We start from the raw sequence: 27,971 nt of genomic DNA on the forward strand, positions 1-27,971 counted from the left end.
TCCTCCTTCACCTCACCTCCCGTCACACTTCAGCACACACGCACACACTAATCCCGTGCATTATGTTTTCCTGGGCCAAGTAGATAAGACTCGCTGATTCTTATACCCCCCTTTTAGATTCCCTCCTTTGATACACTATATACCGACCACAAGACAGCCATAGTACAGTACCTTAAACCTACATTACTCCTCGGTAGTGTCAACGAGATTTCAGTGTAATATAACCTAACAAAACATTTACTCCTCCTAGTTCATAAATATCTAATAATACCATTAATATATACTTGTCCTCACATCACCACCAGCCAGTCCCAACCAACTCTTACACGCACAGACGAAATGACCTGCTCTTATAATTTGCATAAAACGTAAAATCAAGCACTGAAAAAATTTAGCAAAAGAACATAAGAATAGAGGAAACTGCAGAGGGCCTATTGGCTCATACTGGGCAGTCCAGTTTACACCCAGCCCCTATATATCCATCCAACCTACAGTATGTTTGAAGCTATCCACCGTATTGAGTTAATGATGATATTTGGTAACTTGTTCCACTCGTCCACTCCTCTATTTCCAAACCAGTGTTTACCTATTTTGTGCCTAAATCTAAATTTATTTAATTTAAAACCATTGTTATGAGTTCGCTCTTGGTTGGACAGTTTGAGTACCTTTGTTCTGCCCCCTTTGTTTAGCCCTGACTTCCATTTATACAGGCGAAGTTTACTCTATATAATTAAGCATGCATTCCAACACTGTCACCAGCTTCTTGGGGGATCACCCACCTTACAGTCTTACACAGTCACCTCAAGAATTTCATCCAACACTGACTCACAATTTCACTCTTTCTCCTCTTATTCCTCGTTAACAGGCGATTTACCATGGTCAGTTACCCGCTTTAACTCTTCACTCACACCAGAAAGATTCAGAATATGAAATAAGATGAAGGTTATATATTATACCAAATAATTCAATGTACAGATCTTAAGTTATCTCGTGCATATGGCACACCCAAACCTTCGCTGTCCCCACAAACTGTATGAAATTGTATCCAACTGACAATACATTTACGGCAGTGTAGAACACAATAATGCATCCATACACACCTCTACTATACACCACATAAATAAAGATTTGTTTTTATTTAAACTACATTATTCATCCATACGAAATTATACACAAAATTCACCGGGGCTTAAGAGATTAAATCGGCGCTAATTCTAGTGTTTATTTCCGTGTGTAATTTTATTGTTAATCTATCAATTTCAACAAGGAGAAAATACTACCATAATACAGTATTTAATAACGTAAGGTTTTATGAGCGTCAATTTAATAAGCGGTGTAGAGCGATGTATTTTTTTCACAGGATATATATATATATATACAGTGGGGTATGCTATAACGAATCTAATTGGTTCTAGAACCTTGTTCGTTATAGCATTCATTCGTTATAGGATTAATCCGTTCCAGGCCCCCAAATACAACCACTTAACACTGAAAAATATAATATAAAATTGTAAAAATTGTAAAAAAGTGCATACATATGCATCTAAACCCCTGAAATAAAGAATATCATTAATACTTGTAATAAAAATCAATAAATTAGTGGAAAAAAAAAATTAAATAATGTTCGTTGTAGGAGTTTCGTTCGTTATAGCATTCTCAATTTTATAGGTAAAACCGTTTGTTATAGGAATATTCGTAGTAGGATCCGTTCGTTATAGCATACCCCACTGTATGTATGTATATATATATATATATATATATATATATATATATATATATATATATATATATATATATATATATATATATATATATATATATATATATATATATATATATATATATATATATATATATACCAAGTGCTTTCGTGTAATTCACATCTTCAGGGGTGAGTACAGACTAATGGTCAGGTATTAGGTAATGACCCTACTAATCTTTAAATAGCACCACAACAGTCGGTAGTCAGGTCAGAGGGTAAGGTGACCCAACCTTCTCACCTGGTTACTAATATTCTTAATTACAAAATTGTCCAGTTTGTACATGCCATTACTCAAATTCATGTTGAATGCTTTGGTATGTTTAATGAGACTAGATTCTATGATGTTCCTACTATCAATTGAATTACAAGGTAATATTGAGGAGGCATTATCCCAGTCAATGCAATGCTTGTTATCCCTCAAATGAACAAACAGAGCATTGAATTCCTGGCCTGTCCTAACACTATATTTATGCTGTTTAAGTCTAGTTACAAAATCTTTACCTGTCTGGCCTAAGTAAAACATATTACATTCCTTGCAAGGAACTTTATAAATGCAACCAATTGTGTTGTTGGGGGAGTTCTTGATTAACATTTGTTTAACAGTGCATGAGTTTTTAAATGCCACATTGACATTCCAGGTTTTTAGTTGTAAAGGAATGTGTGAGAAATTTTTGTGAAATGGTAATATTAAGATATTCTTATGGTCTGCCCACCATAATAGAGTCAAACAGTCAGTATTTTCAACAATGTTTTTACGTGCTTTGAGAATTTGCAGTCCGGAATTCATCGATGAGGAATATAAATATATCTATAATATTGGCTCAAACCTTAATACCCTAGACCTTTCATAGACAAATGCCTAAACATTACTAAGAAAACTTTTTATAGAACTGATCCCAAGCCCACCCATGACCATATATATATATATATACAGCTAGACCCCGACTTACGACGGGGTTAGGGACCCAAATCCAGGTCGTAAGTCCGACATAGATATTAAAAAAAAAAAAAAAATCTACAATGAAATACAGTACAGTAAACAGTAATAAATAATGAGGAATGGATACAGTACAGTGACAGTAATAAATAATAAGGAATGGATACAGTGTGACTGAGCACTTACCTTTAATGTAGTCAGCTGAATGCACATGGGGCCCCCATAATTTTCTAATTATACATGGAGACTACATTAACTGGAAACGTTTTGGTATAGAAAATGCATGCATTATTTCAAAAAAACAAAAACAAAACAATTTAATAAAAAATCTGCGGCGGTCGTAAGTTCCCGACGGTCGTAAGTCGAAGCAGTCGTAAGTCGGGGTCTAGCTGTGTGTGTGTGTGTATATATATATATATATATATATATATATATATATATATATATATATATATATATATATATATATATATATATATATATATATATATATATATATATATATATATATATATATATATATACCTTGAGAGTAGGGGGCCCCAAGTTGATCTGTGCCTCAGGCCCCTATTAAGCTTAATCCTGCCCTGCATACAACCCCGGTGACCATCGCCACCCCCGTCCTGAGAACAAGTGTTCTAAAAAAAACCACAAAGGACAAAACACCTAAACTAGACAACAGTCTGCTGAATCACAATTTGCTCTTGATTGTGACATGACTGCCAAGTGACCTGCAAAAATACAAAGACAGGGTTTGCATTACAGTCCTTCAACAGCCCTACACACCAAGCTAATGAGAATACAATAGTGCTTGCAATTTGACAATTGATTTTTCCTACCTCTTTAGTTTAGTAATAGCTCTATGATTGAAGTCTTTTACTTTTGAAGAGTTGGCTACTTGATGAAGCATCATTATCAGGACTCCACATAATTAATAATAGTTTTGTTAAACCTTAATAATTCTGAAGTGGTAAATATAAGCAAATTAGGAAACCAATATTGTTAAACTATAGACATAAATATACAGTGTGAATTTATGCATAGTGGGGGATGAATGATACCAAATAAGACGAATGTTTCTCCATCACACATTCCCCTTCTGCATATTAGACAAAAATATATACAGTACAACCAGTGACCACATTATGCAGAACTCTGTACAGTGCAGTGGTCCCTCGGTTAACGAACACAATTCGTTCCAGAAGGTCGTTCGTTAACCGAAACCATTGTTTCAATGGGATTTTGGGTAATTGGTTCCAGCTCACCGAAAATTACATACAAAGTAAAAATAAATGAAATAAAGTACACTTACTTTGAGGTGTGTATGTAGAAGGCTCCTGGTTGATGAGGATGATGATGGGAATTAGAAGTGGGGGTGGAGGAGAAGGGAGAAGAGAAGGAAATGGGGGTGGAAAAGAAATCACCCCATGCTTCATGCCGTTATTTCACCCATAAAATTTTAAGTTCACTGGGTGTAATTCAAGATTATTTTCTTTAAATCAACACTGCACTGCACTATATATTGTCAATATGTAAAATAAATTTCAGAATGACCAATAATTGTACTGTAAAAACGTAAAAATAGTTTATGTTCAAGAGAGTCACAAGCAAGATGTTACCTCCACTGACCAGAGATACAAACTGACGCCTTGCTGGGTGAGTCAAGTGGCTGATTGACGCACCAAAAACTAGTTTCTTGTAGTTCAATTATGTTAAATATGTGTTAAAATGACTAAAAATTTTAATATAAAACTTGGAAAATTATTGAATTGTACAACCTTCTTGATATTTACTCAAATGAGAACGAATTTAAGCCCTAGAACCGATTACTGTATTGACGGACTAATATTCCAGCTGGTGAGCAAGCGAAAACATGTTGACATGATTTCGTAAAAAATTCGTTAACAGAATTTTTGTTCGTTAACCGAATTAAATATTCTTATGGAACGTAATTTGTTAACCAAAATTTCGTTAACCGAAGGATCACTGTACATATACAGTCGACCCTCGTTAATTCGGACTAATAGGGGGGGGAAAGGTGTCCGTTTTAGCCAATTGTCCGAATTAACCGATTTAGGGGTTAATATTGCATTATATTTCAAAGTCATTGTTTTTGTCACGATCTTATCCCACTTTCCACTGTAATACGTACGTAATTTCAGCAAAAATATTACATTTCCGTGAATGTATTATATCAAGCACAGTATGAATAGAATATCATTGTAATATAACAGGATTTTAACCGAAAACTATTAAAAAAAACGAATAACATCTCAAGAACATCGGAAGCTTAGGTAAAGTCTTTTGTTTTCGTCATGTATTTTATCCTATTTTACATTGAAATACATCACGTTTCAGCAAAACTACTATTTATTTCCGAGAATATATTCATTCAGGCGCAGTTTAGGTAAAATATACGTGTGATGTAACAGTTTTTTAACTGAAAACGATTCGAAAAACACGTACCCTCTACCCCTGTTCAAGGAGAGGACTGGGAGAAGCTGTTTGGTGCTGCAGACGATGACAAGGAAAATGATTTGGATGGATTTTAATGAAAATATTCAGAAATATGGTATCGTAGTATTTATTCAAGTCAATTAGGATAGAATATTATTGCAATACAACAGTTTTTTAACTGAAAACCAATCGAAAAGCGATTACGGTAACATCTTTTGAACGAAAGCCATTGTTTTCGTCACAATTTTATCCCACTTTCCGCTGTAATACGTACGTCATTTCAGCAAAAAAATTACATTTCCGTGAATGCATTATATCAAGCACAGTATGAATAGAATACCATTGTAATATAACAGTATTTTAACTAAAAACTATTAAAAAAACGAGTAACTTCTCTTGAACATCGGAAGGTTAGGTATAATCTTTTGTTTTCGTCATGTATTTTATCCTATTTTACATTAAAATACATCACGTTTCAGCAAAACTACTATTTATTTCCGAGAATATATTCATTCAGGCACAGTTAAGGTAAAATATACATGGGATGTAACAGTTTTTTAACTGAAAACGATTTGAAAAACACGTGTACCGTCTAGCTGATACTCAACAGCTGGTGGTGCGTCATGCGTTGTTGTAAACAATAGGAGGTTGAAGTAGATTACTGGGTATTATATTAAGCGTGAAATATCGAAAAGGATTTTATTACCAGTATTTTTTGTAGATCAATGAGAACTGTGATACCGTATATGATATGATAAGTCAGCCTGTGCTAAGAACTTCAACATAGACTACTGAAAACACGTTGTAAGGTAATTTAGCCTATTGTAAGTTGGTGAGCTTCATTTGCTGAAGGAACTGCACAACTTTTCATTACGAATTGGTACATATTTTACGTTTCCATTGTTTACTGGCAGTAAATGGTAAATATTTTTCATGTCTGAAGCTAAAAGTTGCATCCCCCCCCTCCCCCCACACTAGTGGTGGTGATGTTACATTTAACCATAAAGACGCTGGTGTTTTATCCCAGCAGTGGGTGGACCAGCATTTTAGCTTAAGGTCCGTGTAGGTAATATTCCTACAAATCTAAAAGAAAAAAAAAAAGTTCAGATTTTGTCCGAATTATCCGGATGAAAGGGGTCCAAATTAACGAGGGTCGACTGTACACACATTGACTGGTAAATGTACAACAAATAAGTAATTTCAGAGCTTGGATATGATATCACTGATAATATAAATCAAGTACAGTAGTACCCCGATTTACGCGGTCAATTGAACCTATGGGGTACCGCGGAAAGTGAAAACCGCGTAAAGTGAACAACAGAACATGTGGGATTAATTCCAATAGGGACTGGCCCGACCCCCAAACTCCACTTTTTTAGACACAATACCTACGTTGTAGTAAAAATTACATCTTAATTTTATGACGTTATGCACACACAATTAATAATTAAGAGAAATATCAATAATATTAGTTTTTTTAACACTTACATTAGTAGAAAAGATGGCTGGGCACACAGGGATGGGGGGGTTGGTTCCGAGGCAGAGGGCAGATTATTGGCCCTCACCTGTATCACTTGTATCAATTGTATCACTATCTACCACATAGGCTTGCAGGGCCTCTTTGTCAAACCCCTCAAAGTCCATATAAGTCCATATCCTCACCATCACTATCACTGACTTGGGCCGGCTGTGGTGGGTGGCGGGTGAAGAACTCGGTAATGTTTTGATGACCGGGCGACTTTGTGCGCATCTTGCCCGCGCCGCTTCCCTTGTATATGAGTAGATGCACCGCGTAAAGTGAAAGTCCGGTTCTGGCGAGGTACCGCGTAAATGCAAAATCGCGGAAAGTGAAACCGCGTAAAGCGGGGTATTACTGTATTAAATATGAAACTCCATTTTATGGGCAACATGGTAAAAGTGTTCTTATTCATCAAGAATGCAAACCCACAATATTGAGAGCTGGATCCATGCCAAATTGGCTTAAACTGGTATTAAAATTAAACTGGAAAAGAAAACAAAAGATAAAACAACAGAAAAAACAAGCTAAACTGTCTCGGACAGGAACACTGGACAAACGAGGGTGCCACCTGGGTCAAGATCACCAGGCCAGCTCAGTAATTTTTAAATAATATTATCCAGCCACAAAGGCATGAGCACACACATATCTTAGTTCATGGAGATTATAATTAGTAGGTGTGATTACCTTATTTTATGGCACATAAGACGCACGACCCTATTGTGTCAAATTAATTAGGGTATAGTATACTTTAAAAACATCATAAATACCAGTTTGAGAAACTGACAGTCGGACCAATGTGAAATTACTTTAACATTCATTTACTTACTACTACAAAGTAATTACTGGTATCCTAAAAATGGAGTAAAATAACCAAAGAATTCCTTGATTACCCGGTCCCCGAATTTTGCACAATTTTTGCTTAACCTAAATTTCACACTAAAGAAGGTCTCAATGTAACGACCACGGTCTTACACGTCAGTTAGCGCCAAAATCAAATGATTCATATTACGCTCAATAGCCCACAAAACATGTAACTCGGCTTTCGTTGAGTCCTCCATCTGAGGAGTCCGTTTTCTCATCACTTCAAGACACCTCAGTCCTCCGTTATCCCATTTTCTCTGACTTACTGAAACCAACCTCTCTATAAAATGAATTTGAGTGTGAGAGAGAACATCCTTGTTTTGAGTCAACTTAGATATGTCTGTTTACAGTTGGAACTTTCAAGATCCATTGTGAGTGGGGTAGAACGCTTCAACTGTCCTTATTGTTAGTAAAACATGTCAAGTAAGTGAGTGTCGAGTTTGCCAGCTAGAGTGGCGTATTTTATGTCGTCCGTGGGGGTATCCATGAGTTTCTGATCGCACCTGAAGTTATATCATTTTGGCGCCCCGACATCAGAGAATCTGATGTTTATAGTTTAGTTAGTGTCAGTTGTCTATTTAAGAAAGTAATTAATCTCCTGAACTATTCTGTCAACTGGTATAATCTCCAAGATCTAGCGCCTCCCCGTGAATAGCTCCTTGTTCGCCTCAGGCCTGAGCTTGCAGAATTAATGTTATCGACGTGTATATTCCACCTTTACCTGGCAAGCTCAACCTCTGATTAGATTATATGAATAGACATAGGAAATTACCCTGATCAGGAACACCGGAGTTCATAACCAAGTATACAATGATCCAAAATGGTAGAGAAGTTATGTTGTTGGTAAGATCGACCCTTGTGGTATGAATACGGAGGTCCAAGCTGCCTCGCGGGTTGCACGTATATACCTCTACACGAGGGAGAATCACGCATTCGTGACTCTTCCCCAGTGTCTCTCCAGGTATGTTAACGTGTGTTCCCCGCTGCCTATTAATTCAGTTTAACTTAGTAAATTTTGGTGAATATCAGTGTTCATGTGTTAACATAGTGAATTCTGTGCCAATTAAATCGAGTAACGTAGAGATTTAGATATCGTCTGAACCGTTGCCAGACGTATGTTTTGTATAGTTGAAGTTAGACATTTACGCATTCGTGACTCTTCCTCAACGTCTCTCCAGTGTGTTGAGCTGAATACCCATCGGCTAACGTGGGTCGGTAACCGGGTTGGACAATGCCGTTAATTCGACAGGATTAAACTGGGAAGTCCGTTTCCTGCAAATCAGGCGCCAGCTCCCTGGGTGTGTGTCGGTTTACAACCGACCCCTAACAGCGATCTTCATGTGTTGTAGAGACCAGCGTTACCCTGGGGCACTCCTCACAGTTACATGGGCCTAAGTATTATTGCATCTTGTTTGGGGGATAACTAGCAGAAATATAGTATCCCAGGTTAAGTATTGAACCACTGAATGAGAGTTAAAAGTGCCATGTTGTTCCTTGCGAATTAACAGGAGGTATTTTATGTTGTGATAATTGTGGAGTTGTCCAGTGTGCTATGTATTCATCGGTAGTGACCATGAAATGATAATCTGAGAGTATAATGATATAACCAAGAAGTGAAGAGTTAATTTGCTACTTAGTAAAGTAAGACCTGAGGGTCCAGTGATATCTGGTGTATACCCAGTACTGAATATCATTTGGCAGAGTGACAATACCACAATTGTCGATTGAAGTAATAAGTATTTGGAGGTATTTAATGAGGTAATAAGTTCTTGAAGTGTTTGATGACTTAATAAATAAAATGCAGTTCTGTTTTGTCTGAGTGAATCTAAGATTCATCTTATCCAATCACTGTGTTCAAAAATATTGAATTAGTAATCTACGAGTATCACCACTCTATCCTTTCCCACATTGGTTCTCAGAAGATAACTAACTCACGTGCCTAGAAGCTTACTACCTAACAGTTAACTAAGATATGTTATATTCTAATAAAATCCTGGGGGGTGGCAGGTCTATCGTTGTAAGTATAATAAGTGTGGTAATAAGAAAGACATGGTTTCCCAGGTTAATCCATGGTTTAGAATATAACTAGAACAAAATATATGGAAGAGATTATAATATATATGAAATGAAATGAAAAGAAAGCACATTGACTTGGGAAATATATGCAGAGAAGCATAAGAGTTACTTATATAAGAATATATAAGAATATAAGGTATATAGAGATAAAGAACATATAAGACTATAAGCAAGAATATATAAGAATAAGTATATATGTAAAGAATTGAAGAAGGATAACTATATAAAACAGGATACTCATTGGAAAGAATGCTACAACGAACATATTAGTATATGAATAAATAAGAAGACTAACAGAAAAGAATATCTGGATAATAAATTATAAAAAGAGAAAACTAGGCCCGTTACATCAATACCCTAAATTGGGTTATCACTCAAAAAAACTTTCAAAGCAGAGCATTTTGGATTTTTAGATAAGGAATACCCAACCTGGATGACGCAAACAACACATATGTGAAACAATTGATGCTAATCCGTTGCTATGGCAAGCATCAGTGGAGCTTACGAAGCAGTGTGTACACTAGGTTGTATAATTTTTGCTCTTTTATTTCTTTCATTAGGTGTATTGCTAGTTATATGCTTAAAATTTTAAGTTTTAGTAATACTGCATTCAGTTGTAAAATACTTGTAGGGTGAATCTAGTGATCTGAACAGAGGCTTTGCAGCCACTAAGAGTTTATTGTACATATTAGGCCTGGCGCTCTAAATTCACCCCCCAAAAAGTATCCCCAATACCCAAGCATGTCAGATAAATGGTCCCATTGCTGGTCTTCCCACTTCAAAGGTTTATTTTGTAGTATCATACTTTAGGTCAAGATTTCATTTTATTGGCATGTCGGATATTTCAGCACCAAAATATTGCATTATCTACATCATTTCATGTATGGAAAAACACTCCTACTAGATACAGTACTGTGTGTGGAATGACTTTGGGTCTGGCAGTACCTGAATCTTTTGTTTAAACAAAACAAGCTGGAAAATGTTATGCAGCCATGGTGGTACCTGGAAAGTAACCAATTCTGCTGTTTAGGGTAAAAAAAAGGGAGGGGGGGTCCCACTTCCTGTTGCCAAATTATCTTTCGGCTCCACCTGACATTAGCACAACTTAGCTCCATTATGAAGTGGCAGTTTCCAGGGAATGCTTGGCTCCAAAGGGAGACAACTGGATTGAGACATGTTCTTGAAAATCTTATGTACCCAATAACAGACAAGGTAAGTTCTGCATGCACAAATTACTTAGCACCCAGGCTCACTTAGCTATCAACCTTGGGTGGAGAAACTCATCTCCTAGACCATACTTTAAGGGCTAGGTTGTAAGATAAAGGGTTTCACTTCATTACTTGATTAGTGACTGTGTTATCGCCGCTGGCTTCAACTACAGTGCTGGCGTTGCCTTACCCGAACAAACATTAAATCTATCAGCCTGGGACCACGTGCGCCGCGCCGCCCACGCAACCTGCACAAACAAGATGCCCTGATTCTGGGGAGTGTATGGTTTAAAGTGTGGTGTGGCCGTATGGCCTCCATGAGGCAGATCGCCTTCTCAAGTGATGCTGTGAGGGCCGTGCAGCCACTGCTGTGAGGACCATGCAGCCACCAGCCCTCTGTGGTAAACACCGACTCTCAGTCCTGGCCGAGTTTTGTGCTGGAACAATTTGCATACCGTAGTACTATTGTACCTTGGAACACCATACTAGTTTGCATTGACCCGCACTTGTAAGTACAGCCAAAGTGATGACATACCCCTCAGTACTGAAATATTGTAGACTAATTATGCCTACTTGTTTCTGCCTTACCTGGAGAAATAAGACAATGCGGAACGAAATGTAACTAAGATTAATAGAGTTATGAACTTTGTATCACGTCACTATGCTTAATAATCAATTGTAATTAAGATGAAATCGTCTGAGACTAACTAATTATGTATCAGATAGATCACCATGTAATACTAATGAACGCCTTGTTCTCTGCAGGTTTTGACCACATCAATAAATATTGAATTTCTCAAAAGGCGAGTTTCAATCATTCCCTTCGACTTGCCCGTCACCTGAACATTTATAAACTGACTGCCATCAATGTAGTGGGTTAGCCTTTGTTGCAAACAGTAGCTTTGAGGGGAAAATATACATGACTCCTTGGACCAACAGCAGACTATAAAGGATCATACTTACCCCTTTCGAGAGTTGACATAATGTGTTGTTTGTGCTATTCCACTTTGCAGTGCACCATGAACTGTGGAGTAATAGGCTCGGCTGTTGGCTTCTCCTGCTAACACCAAAACTGGAATCTGAATTAAGAATTTACCCTTAAATATGAATTATTATTATTTTTGTTCAATCAAAAATGCGACACCTAACTTTATACCTAGGTATGTAAATGCCGAGCATTAACTCGCCAGGCCAACATGCAGGTAATTAAAACATCTAATAATTACTTAAATACACAATATTAGGAGGACACGTCGCTACCTGGCATTTAATTGCAATTCTCAAAACCCCCAACCCCACCCTCCATCACAAGTACTGCCACCATTATTTCTTGCCCGTGAGCGAGCAGTAAACAAATGTCAACTCTCGAAGGGTGGAGATGGGTGGGATGTCGACCTCGCATTCTGGACTATATCACAAAAACTGGTTTTTAGATTTTTTTTTTTGTTTAAACCTTAAGATGACCAATGACTGGCGTGCAAGAAAACAACAACTAGAACACCCCACAGGAAGAATCTTCCATGACTGACAGAGTTCTTCGCCCGCAACCCACCACAGCCAGCTCAAGCCAGTGATAGTGACAGAGGTAGAGACAGTGAAGATGACTTTGAGGGATTTGTCAGGGAGGCCCTGGCAAGTGTGGATGACAGTGATGGTGACTCACCTGAGGGCCAGTAGCCTGCCCTCTGCCTCGGAACCAGCCTCCATCCCCGTATGCCGACCCATCTCTTCTACTAACATAAGTGTTCAACCTAACTTTTAGTTTTCCTAACCTAACCTTTATTTTTCCTAACTTAACCTTTATTTTTCCTAACCTAACCTCTTCTATATTACTTGTTTTTTCATACCATCATAAAGTTAAGATAAAATTTTTACTACAACATAGTTGTGTGTCGTCAAAAAGTGGAGTTTGGGGGTCGGCCCGGTCTCTATTTCAATTAATCCCATATGTTATGTTGTTCACTTTACGCGTTTCTCACTTTCCGCGGTACCCTGTGGGTTATATTAACCGCGTAAAGTGAGACCCAACTGTATATACAGTATATATATATATATATATATATATATATATATATATATATATATATATATATATACACACGCATGCATGCATAAGTATGTGATATGACAAACCTTATCACCTTCCTTAGTTACAGCACACACAGGCATATTGAGATCATTCTCAGAGTTTTCAGCCCCACAGTTACAGCCAACAGGATGATAGGAATATGACCCTCGAGAGAAAAAATCACTTGCCCAACAAGATCTGAAAAAAAAAAAAAATAAATCAATCTTGAGTAATATCATATACATATACAGTAGTACCCCGATTTATGATTTACGCGGTCAATTGAACCCACAGGGTACCGCGTAAAGTGAAAACCCGCGTAAGGTGAACAACAGAACATATGGGATTAATTGAAATAGAGACTGGGCCGACCTCCAAACTCCACTTTTTCCGACACAATACCTATGTTTTACAGGTTGTACCTCTCTAGTCCGGCATTCTGTGGTCCGGAAACTCCCGTGGTCCGGAACGATTTTAGTTTGTCCAATAGGTAGATAGGCAGCTTTTTTTTTTTCTTTTTTTTTTATCTGAATTATTATTATTATTACAGGAGTATTAAATTTTTGCCCCTCAGGCCCTAATGTGGGTCAGTGACCTATTCCCGGGTGGGCTAATCCCCTTAAAAAAAAAAAAGCCGCGGGAAATTAAGGTTTGTTTACATCCGGCAGTTCGGCTGCTCTCTCTCTCTGCTTGTCTATACAGAGTACAACATTTAACCCTTCAATATATATGAGCAGTAAATAAGTGTTGCTTTCATATTCTTATGTAGAGTAATGACGATATATTTTCACATGTGCGCACTTACATACGAGCAGTCTCACTTTTTTTTTTACCATTATTGGTTAGCTACTTATATTGTTCCATTTATTAACATTAAATAACATTACAGGTACTTCAAGCAACCATATTCATTTTTTTACATTAATTTTACTACAGCTAAACTCAGGGTCTTATTTTCTTCAGTTTTATATGTAGAACTAATCAGTCACTGGTTTCGTAAGCTTTAACATAAACAATGCCGGCAGCCGTCTTGTCTCCTCTAATATTCCACGTATTATTAATAAATTGTATTGTTAATTTTGCATACACGTACATTAATTCAATAAAAACAAATTCAGAAACATTAATTAAAATATATATGAACAGTAAATAAGTGTTGCTTTCATATTCTTATGTAAAGTAATGATGATATGTTTTCACGTGTGCGCATGCGCACTAACATATGCGATCTCTCTTTTTTCTTTACCATTATCGTTAGCTACTTCTATTGTTCCATTTATTAACATTAAATAACATTACTTAAAACAACCAGTTTTATATGTAGAACCAGTCAGTCACTGGTTTTGTAATCAACGAATACAATGCTGTGTCATTTCCTCGTGTGTTTTAATATTCTACGTATTATTAATGAATTGTATTGCTCATTTTGCACACATAAACATTAATTCAATAAAAAAGACATTCAGTAATAAACAATAATGAATCTTTTGTACATATGAGAAATGACGCTGTTTACACGATTATGCACGTCGTCTGCACGTTGGCGGGCCGTTCAAACCCGTCGAAATTCAAGTTTCCGCCGTCAAAATTTTTATTTATTTATTTTTGTGTGTGTTCCAATAAAATACGTTAAGAATTAAAAACTCGCGAAATTTGAGGAGCTACTATACGACATTTAACCCTTCAATATGTCTTCAAAGAGACCATGATGCAGAGAAAGTGGTGCTAGTGCTTCCAGGCATAAGCACAAGTCACTATCTATCCAGGAAAAGGGTGAATTTCCATGGTCCGGCACCGGTCAAGTCCCGAGGTTGCCGGACTAGAGAGGTACAACCTGTAGTAAAAATAACATCTAAATTTTATGATGGTATGCTCACACAATTAATATTTAAGAGAAATACAGTCGCCAGGTTAATGTCCATTTAAATAATGGACTCAAATCCCCCCCCCCCCTTTTCCCAGCTCACTAGCTCCTGCCTCTCTGAGAAATGTTTGGGTGAAAACACTAGATTTTAACGTTTAGTGATAAATAATACCTCAGACTAAAGTTAGGATAATATAATTGACATTTCTGGATTCCTTGCAGGTCAGGGAATATTTTGAATGTAAACTTCATATATTTTGCACAAAAGATAAAATATTTGCTTTGTGTAAACCAAATTATTACATTAGATCTAAAATTTGTATGTCTAATGCAAAATCCATGATGTTTATATTCAAAATGATCATCATATTGTAAGAATTCCAGCAATGTAAATTATATTCTGGCCGAGTAATTTGTATGAATTTTATGAGCTAAAACAAATATCTTCAGGTAATAAAAAACAAAATATTCTTCACGACACTATCTGTCAATCAAAGTACCCCACCTTGCCTCCCCGCCCCCTCACACTCACGCCAGCTGGGTTGGTCGGTCCCAACCCTCCCCCCCACCCCCACCTTCCCTCCCTACCAGAGAAATGTTTGGGTGAAAAAACTAGATTTTAACTTTTAGTAATAAATAATACCTCAGACTAAAGTTAGGATAATATAATTGACATTTCTGAATTCCTTGCAGGCCAGGGAATATTTTGAATGTAAACTTCATATATTTTGCACAAAAGATAAAATATTTGCTTTGTGTAAACCAAATTATTACATTAGATCTAAAATTTGTATGTCTAATGCAAAATCCATGATGTTTATATTCAAAATGATCATCATATTGTAAGAATTCCAGCAATGTAAATTATATTCTGGCCAGGTAATTTGTATGAATTTTATGAGCTAAAACAAATATCTTCAGTAAATAAACAAAGAAATATTCTTCAAGGACACTATCTGTCAATCAAAATACCCCACCTCTGCCCTCCCTCCCTTCCTACCCCCCACCCCCCACCTTCCCTCCCTACCAGAGAAGTGATTGGGAGAAAGTAGTATATTTACATTTTTAGTAATAAATAATAACCCAGACTAAAGTTAGGATAATATAATTGACATTTCTAGATTCCATGCAGGTCAGGGAATATTTTGAATGTAAACTTCATATATTTTGCACAAATGATAAAATATTTGTTTTGTGTAAACCAAATTATTACATTAGATCTAAAATTTGTATGTCTAATGCAAAATCCATGATGTTTATATTCAAAATGATCATCATATTGTAAGAATTCCAGCAAGGTAAATTATATTCTGGCAGGGTAATTTGTATGAATTTTATGAGCTAAATAAAAAATAAAATAAAAAATAAATTATACTTCACGCGCATGAGTAGATGCACCGCGGGAAAGTACAAGTCCAAGTGAAAGTCCGGTTCTGGCAAGGTACCGCGTAAATGAGAAATCGCGGAAAGTGAAACCGTGTAAAGCGGGGTAATACTGTATGGGAAAATTAAGTACAGTATAGTCTCCATTTACGCGGTCAATTGAACCCGTGGAGGTCCGCGTAAAACGAGAAATGCGTAAACGAAATAACAGAGCATATGGGATTAATTTAAATAGAGACTTGGCCGACCCCCAAATTCCACTTTTTCCAACACAATACGTACGTTGTACTAAAAATAATATCTTAATTTTATGATGGGATGCACACACACATAATATAGAAGAGAAATATCAATAAGAGAATAATATACTGTACCAGGTAAAAGAAAAATCAAGGTTTAACACTTACGTTAGTAGAAGAGATGAGTTGGCATATGGGAATGGCCGCTGGTTCCGAGGTAGAGGGCAGATTAGTTTCCCTCCGGTGAGTCACTATCACTACTCACAGAGGTTTGCAGGGCCTCCCTGACAAACTCCTCAAAGTCCATATCTTCACTGTCAATATCACTGACTTGTTGTCGTGATACATTTGGACATACGGCTCAATAATTTTCGACAGAAGGTTATTAGACACTTCATGCCGATGCTTGACAGTGTCTTTGTCAAGGATAGCTTGATTTTCTCCCCCAACTCGATAACTTCCTTCACATAATCATGGCTTGGTCCAGGTTCAAGGTTTTTCTGGGGTGGTGGGCGTCCAGCAGAAGCCACTGTGAGGGGAATAGCGGGCACAAGAGATAACTGTATACGCGGAGAACTGAGAACAATGAGAGTGGCCCGGGTAGGTCAGCGACTCCTTTCCTCTGGTGGCAGGGCACGTCATGTTACATTAAACCAATCACAAGCTAAATGTCCACTGGCTGACCGCACGTAAGGCGTGGATGTTCTCTACACTGTCCCTCTCCTGGTTTGATGAATGTTTCGTTCCCGATGTGAAGAAATTCTGTGAGCAACAGAATGTGCCATTCAAGATTTTGTTGCTGCTGGACAACGCACCAGGACACTCGCCCCTACTGTTAGATCGTCACCCCAACGTAAAAGTGGTCTTCCTTCCTCCCAACACTACGTCTATATTACAGCCCATGGACCAAGAGTTAATCTGTAATGTAAAAGCTGCATTCTCTGTTAAAAAATTCAAGCTCCTGAACGACTACACCAACACCAGGGAAGAGTTGCGTAACCTGAGTGACACCACCACCGATAGCAGGAGCGAAGAAGACGAGGATCAACAGTTGGCAGAGCAAAAAATACTTTTAAAACAATTCTGGAGAATATTCAACGTCAAGAAAGCTGTGGACTTCTTGGTGGAGGCATGGGATCAGCTGTCTGTAGCAACTGTTCGTCACGCATGGAGACATGTGTTGCAAAGCATTCCGGGCGTTAGGCAGAGTCAATCTGTGACTGGTGAGGTTCAGACTGTTGCAGTAGCAGTGGACCTTGCCAGAGAAGCTGCGCAGAGTGTTACAGCTGCAGGCTTGTCCGAGACCACCAACGACGACATCCTGGAGGTGATAAGGGATCCTGATGTGACTACCGACGACATGGTAGATGATAATGACGTCAGTGAAGAGGCAGGTGGTGCGTCATCCCAAGAAGAATGCCGCTTATCCCATAGTAATGTTAGGGGTGCCATCGAGTGTATTGAAAAAGTCAAGCTACTCCTCTCCGACGACCCTGACGCAAACAGGTATGAAATCTTCACTACCCAGCTGTTGCAGACAACATAAACACCAGCCGTCAGCAAAGCATAACAGAGTTCTTCGCCTGCAACCCACCACAGCCAGCCCAAGCCAGTGATAGTGACAGAGGTAGAGACAGTCATTATGACTTTGAGGGATTTGTCAGGGAGGCCCTGACAAGTGTGGATGACAGTGATGGTGACTCATCTGAGGGCCAGTAGCCTGCCCTCTGCCTCGGAACCAGTCTCCATTCCCGTACGCCGACTCATCTCTTCTACTAACGTAAGTGTTAACCCCAACCTTGTTTTTTTCTAACCTAACCTTCAGTTTATTGACTGTTCCCTTCTATATTATGTGTGGGTGAATACCATCATAAAGTTAAGATGTTATTTTTAGTAAAACGTACGTATTGTGTCGGGAAAAAGTGGAGTTTGGGGGTCGGCCCGGTCTCTATTTCAACTAATCCCATATGTTATGTTGTTCACTTTACGCACTTCTTACTTTACACGGGCCGCCGTGGGTTGAATTAACCGCGTAAAGTGAGGGTTTACTGTATAGGCAGATGATACAGCGTTCAAAACATATAATGTAATAAAACTGCATTAAAAGAAAAGATCCTAGAAACTGATAAAATAAAATATTACTCTAAGTATGACATTCTCTCAGATAAGTGCTGGTTTACCTAAACTAAAAGAAAAGAAAAGATAGGAGAACACAACCAGGACATACCTATAAATCTTCTTGGGATAAGGGATATGTTTCCAGCCCAGGAAAAGTTTGAGGAGTTTAGTACATGCCTGGCCCACTTCATCAGCACTCAACCCTTCCATGTACTCTGCTTCAGGTCCACCAATCCAACCACAAAGCATTGATGTTTGGTTGAACACTGGATCAAATCCTGAGATTGCCCGGACCCAGTACTGATTCATCTGTTATGGATATTAAGAGAGTCAAATTCCTAAAAATTATTTTTAACCTATTTCATTGTGTAGTATAATATAATTATATAATAAAAATGATAATAATAATAATAATAATAATAATAATAATAATAATAATAATAATAATAATAATAATAATAATAATAATAATAATAACAATAATACTGTATACAGTAGTATCATAGGCATGCGATTGTTGGCTCGATACCCAGACACTCCCAATTTACCCAACTCTAAATGGAGATCTAAGTTTACAACTTGGGGAGTTGATGCAGTTGAGTGCAGTACCAGCCATGCTGCCTCCTTGTGTACCTAAGGCTTAGTATACAGTGTACTGTATCAACACAGTCCCTAATGGACAATCATGCCTATGGGACCCGCTTATCACTTTTTCAAGTGTTGGAAAAAATGAGAGAAAATAACACAAGTTTTTACTAAAAAAATCCTCTATGTATCAGCTTCCAAAATGAAGACTGCAATAATATGATGTTGATGAATTAAGTGTCAACCAGGGTAGCTAAAGTAAAAACAACATGTGAGAATGAGATACCGGAGTTTGATTTACGAGGCATAGATGATCAAGAGACCATCAAATATTGTAATCATATTTTACCATTTATATTTCTGCTAATATTGGAACCACAATCAACAGCATCCATAATTATCCATTATGGCATAATACTAAAGACACACCTATTATGGCATACAGTTCTGCACAATATCTGTAGTGACCACTTCCAAAACTACAATTGCACTTTTGGATAATGGGTGAATTATGGAATAATAGATGAAAGGTTGGAGTCCATGATTTTTCAGGTATCGGGTGTTTTCTTTATTAGAATTTGGGATAAATGAGGCCCTACTGTCCTAACAATTCAGATATTATGTCTGACCAAGTTCTGTGGCAGCTGAAATTAACTATGATAGGGTGTTTATGGCTCCAAGGTCATCAAGAAAAATGGTGCCTAGCAATTTATGAATAATAATAATAAATTATAATAGCTGGTCTCTTTTTTTGTCATATAGGGCTAGTTCTTTTAAAGAATTCACGAGTGCTCAAAATAAAGTCAAAGACCTAAGAATTAAAAAGAAAAAAGTGACAAGTTTGTACAGTCAACCCTCGCTTTACGCGGTCCCACTTTACGTGTTTCCATGTTTACGCGGTACCCTGCCGAACACGGAATGCTCACTTTCCGCGGTGCGTGTACCCCTTTACACGGAGAGCGGCTGGCGGTCCTCTCGCGCCGCGCCATTTTTTAATAAAAACCTCCCGCCATGTTGTGTAAGCGGCGCGAGTAGGTTGCGCAGTGTATGTCTTTGTTGCGTTATCGGTGATGTCATATGACGTAGCGGACTGTGATTGGGCAAAGCATCCTTACCTCCCTCCCTGCTAGCTGTGATTGGTTTAATTTTTTTTTTTACGGGAATTAGCCCACCTGGGAACAGGTCAAACGACCCACAACGGAGCCTGGGGGGCGAAAAAAAAAAGAACGGAAAGAAATTGAAAATATAGAAAAAAAGGTTATACTGTATTAATCTACACCACGAAGATGCCGGAAAACCAGCTTTTTAAAGTGAGACAGATTGTAAGAGCATGGAAACACAGAAGAAGGCAGAGCATTCCACAGTTTGGCTGTGTGAGGAAAGAAGGAGGTACTATAACGGGTTATTCTCGTGTGACCGACATCCACAGAGAAATGGTGGGCACCGCGGGCAAGACGTGTGTTACGAACCCACGGCCTTGCTGGCGGTACACAGGATGCCAAATCCACTGAACATTGCCTGTTAAAGTACCTGTAAAAGAGAGAGAGTGAAGCAACATTGCGGCGAAGAGAAAGGGGAGAGAGATTGTCGACTAAAGTAGGAGAGTTAATAAGACGAAATGCTTTTGATTCCACCCTATCTAATAGTTGGACAGAAGAAGAGCCACCCCAGATATGAGAGCAGTACTCCAAGTTAGGACGAATGAATCCCTTATATACTTGGAGCAACTGCTCAGGAGCTGCGGCATCTGTACAGCATTCCCAACTTTCGGGAGGCAGCTTTAGTTATACTAAGGATGTGTGATTTCCAGGACATATTGGAGGAAATGGTGAGGCCTAATATATTTATTTCAGAATTTGGGAGGATGATAGTGTCCTGAAATGTAATTGGTGGGAGATCGTCTGCTTTACAAAGTGTAATTGGTAAATATTGAGTTTTGTTACTATTGAACTTAACCAAGCTTGTATCTCCCCATTCAGAGATGCTGCACAGATCCGCATTGATAGAAGTAATGATATCAGTTCTAGAAACAGATCTAGTTTGAGAGTTAGGAGGAAGGGGAAAATGTGAGGAAGAGTGAAGAGTAGAATCATCGGCGTAAGAATGGATAGAATTAGTTGTAGTGTGAAGTAAATCATTGATAAAATGAAGAAAGAGAGTTGGTGAAAGAACAGAACCCTGTGGGACGCCACTATTGGTAGAGAAAGAGCGAGAAATCGATCCCTCGACAACAACTGCCATGGATCGATTCTCAAGGAAGCTAGAGATGAGAGAACAAAGTGGGGGAGAGAAACCAAAAGAGGGAAGTTTAGATAGCAAAGACTTGTGCCATACCCTGTCAAATGCTTTGGAGATGTCGAGGGCCACGACAAAAGTTTCCCTATAATCCCTAAGAGAGGATGACCAAAGATGGGTGCAATAGGAGAGCAGATCACCAGTAGATCTCGCCTGGTGAAAGCCATACTGGTGATCCGACAAAAGAGAAAGGCGTTCAAGGTGACGGAGAAAATGGGAGTTCAAGATAGTTTCGAAAATCTTAGAGAGGGATGAAGTTAAGGCAATGGGGCGATAGAAGGATTAGAATGGTCACCCTTCTTCGGGATGGGCTGAACCAAGGCATGCTTCCAAGAAGAAGGAAAAGTTTTGGTTTTGAGGCAAAGGCAAAAGAGGCGAGCAAGCACAGGGGCCAGGGCTTCAGCACACTCCCTCAGAACACGAGGGGGTATTCCGTCCGGTCCATGCGCTTTACTCACATCCAACCTGGATAACACACCGGCAACCCTGCGAGTGGAGATTATAGGAAAGTGCATAGGTTCAGTAGGAGGTGCAGGAGTAGGAGGGGTAGAGTGGGAATCGTCTAAGGTGGAATTAGAGGAGAATAAGGTGCCAAAGAGGTTGGCTTTCTCAGGGGGAGAGTTGCCTATAGAGTTATTGGGACGGAAGAGGGGAGGAAAAGAAGGCGTGCAGAAGTTGTTACAGATGTTTTTAGCTAAGGACCAGAAGGTTTTACTAGAGGAAGAATTAGTCAGGACAGCAGTCTTTCTTTTAATAAAACTCCGCTTGGCCCTACGAATAATAGCCTTACAACGATTCCTAGAAGTAATGAAAGAGGTGTGGGTAATAGGAGAAGGAGATAGTTTCATAGCTCGATATGCCCTATCTCTCAACCTGCAAGCAAGAGAGCAGGAGCGATCAAACCATGATTGTAATGTGAAAGTTTTGGTAGAAGATGGGATAAATGCACTCATACCGCCCTGTATAACCCCAGCAATGCTGTCAGCACATACTGAGGCATCCCGAGTGGAAAAGCAATATTCATCCCAAGGAAAGTCGGTGAAGAATTCTCGCAAGGATTGCCAGCTTGCCCTCCGATAGTGCCATAGTTGACGTTTAGAGGGGGGTGGGGGAGGTGGTCGTGCCCAGTTTGATTTAATAGAAATAAGGTTGTGATCAGAAGACCCTAAGGGGGCAAAAATTGAGTATGAATAGTGTGAGGGGTTAGAGGTAAAACAAAGATCAAGAATGTTAGCAAGTTGATCGTGTCGATCAGGAACGCGTGTAGGGTGTTTGATTATTTGTTCCAAATCATTAAGTAAGGAAAAAGAGAGCACCTCAGCTCCACCTGGGTCATACCTTGCAAAGCCAAGCCACTCTCTGTGATGTACATTGAAATCCCCTAGGTAGAGGATCTCGGTGTAGGGGTGTGTGGATAGCAACGACTCATGGCAAGAAGTGAGAGAGTCAAAGAGTTTGAAATAGTTGGTAGAGTTGGGAGAACAGTATAGGAAACAAAGAAAAATAGTCACAGTAGGTAGAGATATTTTGAGCCAGATGACATCATAAAGGGGAGATTCAAGATCCGTGAGTCGGGCTATAGGTGTACGTGTATTGCAGTAGGCGCATACACCTCCATTAGAACGGAAGTAGGTATAAAGGTTGTAGTTAGAGACTTGAAAAGATTTGGGTGAAGCTGCTTTGGTCAGTTGAAGTTCGGAGAGTAGTAAGAGATCGGGGGAAGAGGTTAAACAATAAGAAACACCCTCTCCCCTTCCTTAGCCATCTCACTAATGTTGACGCAGCTGAGCAAACAAATAACCATTTCGCTACTATATGCCAGACGCTCCCCCGGCTTGACACAACCACTCTCCCTGCTTACCTATCAGCCCCCCTTCCCACTGACTTAGTAGAAGAATTTGAAGTAGCAAAACGCCTGGACAAACTAAAATTAAAACGCTCTACCACCCCCATTGACTTACCAATGAAACTCTTCAAGGAGTTCTCCCCGGAGCTTGCTAAACCCCTATGCTCCATCATCAATGCTTCTCTCAGTCAAGCCAGATGCCCAGCTGACTGGAAGACCTCTTATGTATCACCAGTGCCCAAGTCAACCAGCCCACAATCCTTAAATCAGCTACGACCTATTGCAATCACCCCAATACCCAGCCTAATCTGTGAAAGTTTTGTGTTCAACTGGGCTTATGCTGATATTGCAGGAGTCGTAGACCCTCAGCAATTTGGCAACATGAAAACTTCCTCCACCACTCACTGTCTTGTCAGCTTTCTCGATTACATATACCGCCATCTCGAGAAACGAAAAACGTCTGTAGCTGTCGCCTTCATTGATTTCACTAAAGCATTCGACCTAGTCGACCACAATATAATCATCAACAAAGCTATTGACCTCGGGCTTCGGAGAAGTCTTATACCATGGCTTACAGACTTCCTCAGTGACCGACGCCAAGCTGTACGCTTCCGAGGGGCTGTCTCCACCTTTCAGTCACTCACCTGTGGCGTCCCCCAAGGCACCAAGATGGGACCACTCTGCTTCCTTATGCTCATCAATGATGCCCTAAGAGAAACCCCTGCTCGCTGGAAATATGTCGACGACTCCACCATTGGGATCAGCGTCAACAATTCTGCTCCCAACTATACCGCCCTTCAGAATTTATTGAACAGTCTCCAAAACTGGGCCACCAACAACGATGTCACCATCAACCATACCAAGACCATGGTTATGCACATCAACCTCTCCTCCGACATTGTCCCACCTCCTTCCATTACTTTAGGTCCGAACACACTCCAGGTTGTAGATTCCACGAAGCTCCTCGGCGTCACCATAGACAACAAACTAAATTGGAAACCACACGTCAGTAAAGTTGTCAAATCCTCCAGTTTCCGTCTCCACCTCCTCCGCCGACTCAAGTCCCTCGGAGTTCCTGCACACAAGCTCCTCAGTGTATACACAACATTCATACTTCCCAAGCTCACCTATGCCTCCCCCACCTGGTCTTCCTCCCTAAATGCCACACAAAGTAAACACCTAGAAAAAGTGCAAAAGAGGGCATGCAAGATTATTCTCTCCCCTTCCTACTCCACATATCAAGAAGCGCTCAACACACTGACCCTTTCGACTCTCGCTGACCATCACCACGACCTCATCTGCAAATTTGGTAAGAAGCTTCTACACCATCCTCGACACCGGCTCCTACTACCACCTGAGATCCCTAGTCCGAGAATTGCTGTTCGACACCACAACCGCATCCAGCCCATACGTGCACGAACTGATCGCTATAAGAACAGCCCAGTCCCAACCATTGTAAAAATTATCAATAACTTGTAATAAACCAGTGTATTCACTCCCAGTAAACACTACTCCTTGCACTGTCACTATGTTGAAATGAACTGTAGTTTGAGCTTTTCCCCATCTAGTTATTACATGTCTTATTTGTGTCACTTATGTTACTTGTATATTATTTGTAATTCAAAACCCATTCCCCAAATATGTAACTGTATATTTTCAGCCTTCTGGCTGCCAAGCTCTTTCAATAAACCGTTAATTATTATTACTGTATTATTATTATTATAGATGGTGCTCCACAGAAGAAAAATTGGATCTCAGTCCGCGAATGTGGGAAAAATGAAGTGTGAAAAAAGCCGATCCTCCAGCAACCGTAGTGGCGTCAGTTGAGGCCCCAGTAGCTTGATGATGATCAGGTCGGCCCTGGGGTCCACAACCTTCCCGACCAGTGGGACCCATCCGAGAAGGCCCCGCTTCAGTATTAATATCAACTGTCATAGGAGAATAAAATAGAATGAATAAAACAGATCAAGAATGAGTACGGTTTTAGTTGTGGTGTTGTCAATAGTAAGAGAGACAGTTGAGACCCTGCAATTGTGTGTAAATGAGGCAGAAAGATAGATCAGCAACCTGGAACTTGGTCACAATTTTCGTGATGCCATATAGCAGCAGGGTCTACCATTAGACAACACATTATGCTTCCAATATCTTCCCAGGCAGTAGTACCTCCCTGTTTGGTAGCTGCCTACTACCTACTACCTGTAGTACTATGATGTGCCCCGCCACGGAAGCGTTCAAGCCCCTAGACCTACCGCGTCAGTTACACCCCTCCCGGCTACACCGTGTATATCGGTATCCATTGTTGCATAAGAATGGCTTCCACCGGACCACCACCACCGCCACAAAGAAACCTTGCATTACCTGGACCCAGACGCCCTAAGCCAAAGAAGACACGACGTTCCTTAAGCTACGAAATAAAATATAAGATCATACAAGAGTTGGAGAAAGGAACAAGACAGGTTGATATCGCGCGCCAGCATGGTGTTAACGAATCAACTATCAGGACATTTAAGAAGGATGCAGCCAAGATAAAGGAGCACATGAACATCACAAAGTCTACAGGTACTTCTATGATCAAGTATTTCCACAACCAGGTGCTTCTCAAGACGGAAAAATTACTTGTGAGCTACTTGGTGCGTCAGGCGGGACGGAACATGGCGGTGGACACACGCTCTGTTAAGGAGTACGCACGTGAACTATATGCTGCTGTGTCACGAAAGATGGGAATTACAGAGCCCAAACCCTTTAATGCTTCCTCTGGGTGGTTACAGAGGTTTAAGAAGAGGAACAAGATCACCAATATCAACATTGGTGGTGAAGAAGCTAGTGCTGACCGTGTTGCGGCTAGGGAATTTCCTCCGTTTTTACATGAGATTATGGAGGAAGGACAGTACACCGACGACTAGGTGTTTAACATGGACGAATCTGGTCTTTTTTGGAAAAAGCTACCTTCCAAGACCTTCGTTGTGAAGAATGCCAGCAAGTGTAGGGGCCGGAAGTTGCATAAGGAGCGCATCACCATCCTATTTACCACCAATGCCTCCGGTACCTGTAAGCTCAAGTTATCGGTGATCCACACAGCACGCAAGCTTCACGCCTACAAGAGCATGGACATGACCAAGCTAAATGTCCACTGGCTGACCGCACGTAAGGCGTGGATGTTCTCTACACTGTCCCTCTCCTGGTTTGATGACTGTTTCGTTCCCGATGTGAAAAAATTCTGTGGGCAACAGAATGTGCCATTCAAAATTTTGTTGCTGCTTGACAACGCACCAGGACACTCGCCCCTACTGTTGGATCGTCACCCCAACGTAAAAGTGGTCTTCCTTCCTCCCAACACTACGTCTATAATACAGCCCATGGACCAAGAATTGATCTGTAATGTAAAAGTTGCATTCTCTGCTAAAAAATTCAACCTCCTGAATGACTACACCAACACCAAGGAAGAGTTGCATAACCTGAGTGACACCAACACCGATAGCAAGAGTGAAGACGATGAGGATGAACAGTTGGCAGAGCAAGAAGTACTTTTGAAACAATTCTGGAGAATATTCAACGTCAAGAAAGCTGTGGACTTCTTGGTGGAGGCATGGGATCAGCTGTCTGTAGCAACTGTTCGTCACACATGGAGACATGTTTTGCAAGGCATTACGGGTGTTAGGCAGAGTAAATCTGTGACTGGTGAGGTTCGGACTGTTGCAGTAGCAGTGGACCTTGCCAGAGAAGCTGTGCAGTGTGTTACAGCTGCAGGCTTCTCCGAGACCACCAACGACACCATCCTGGAGGTGATAAGGGATCCTGATGTGACTACCGACGAGATGGAAGATGATGATGACGTCAGTGAAGAGGCAGGTGGTGCGTCATCCCAAGAAGAACGCCGCTTATCCCATAGTAATGTTATGGGTGCTATCGAGTGTATTGAAAAAGTCAAGCTCCTTTCCGACGACCCTGACGCAAACAGGTATGAAATCTTCACTACCCAGCTGTTGCAGACTATGGAGCCCTACATCAAGGTTTATCACAACATAAACACCAGCCATCAGCAAAGCATAACAGAGTTCTTCGCCCGCAACCCACCACAGCCAGCCCAAGCCAGTGATAGTGACAGAGGCAGAGACAGTGATGATGACTTTGAGGGATTTGTCAGGGAGGCACTAGTAAGTGTGGATGACACTGATGAAGACTCACCTGAGGGCCAGTAGCCTGCCCTCTGCCTCGGAACCAGCCTCCATTCCCCTACGCCGACCCATCTCTTCTACTAACGTAAGTGTTAACCCCAACCTTGTTTTTTTCTAACCTAACCTTCAGTTTATTATTCTCTTATTGATTATTCCCTTCTATATTATGTGTGGGTGAATACCATCATAAAGTTAAGATGTTATTTTTAGTAAAACGTACGTATTGTGTCGGGAAAAAGTGGAGTTTGGGGGTTGGCCCGGTCTCTATTTCAATTAATCCCATATGTTATGTTGTTCACTTTACGCGGGCCGCCGTGGGTTCAATTAACCGCGTAAAGTGAGGGTTCACTGTATATGGTTAAGTTGTAATACTTCCTAAACCCTCTATCACTGTACCATGTTCAGGATCATAAGCTTTCACAAAAATAAGGGTCTAAGTTATTTCTTAAAGGCCTCCACAGAAGTCAGCTGCTTCATGGATGCAGGCAACTGATTGTACAATCTGGGTGCTGTATAAGAAAAGGATGGGGCAGGACGAAGAACATTCCTGTGGTGCTCTAGGCTTCTCAAGGTGTGAG

General features: G+C 39.9%; 1 protein-coding gene across 8 annotated transcripts in view; it reads right to left on the minus strand.

The window, feature by feature from the left end:
• Positions 1-3,227: 3,227 nt before the first annotated feature.
• The window catches only part of LOC121853589 (spermine oxidase-like), a 95,761-nt gene continuing 71,017 nt past the window's right edge, over positions 3,228-27,971 (minus strand). The window contains exons 18-21 of one of the 8 annotated variants that reach the window (XM_042347839.1): positions 18,602-18,801; positions 12,962-13,086; positions 11,784-11,899; positions 3,228-3,430 (exon numbers count right to left, since the gene is read on the minus strand). In XM_042347839.1, the coding sequence (XP_042203773.1) occupies positions 3,371-3,430; positions 11,784-11,899; positions 12,962-13,086; positions 18,602-18,801 (501 nt within the window). In that variant the 3' untranslated portion in view covers positions 3,228-3,370. Of the gene's footprint in view, positions 3,431-11,585; positions 11,900-12,953; positions 13,087-18,601; positions 18,802-27,971 lie in introns of those variants that run through there. The other 7 variants (XM_042347848.1, XR_006086363.1, XM_042347857.1 and 4 more) reach the window with 7 other exon arrangements.

Source organism: Homarus americanus, unplaced genomic scaffold (genome assembly GCF_018991925.1).
Source record: "Homarus americanus isolate GMGI-L3 unplaced genomic scaffold, GMGI_Hamer_2.0 scaffold50564, whole genome shotgun sequence".
Taxonomy (NCBI): Eukaryota; Metazoa; Arthropoda; class Malacostraca; order Decapoda; family Nephropidae; genus Homarus; species Homarus americanus.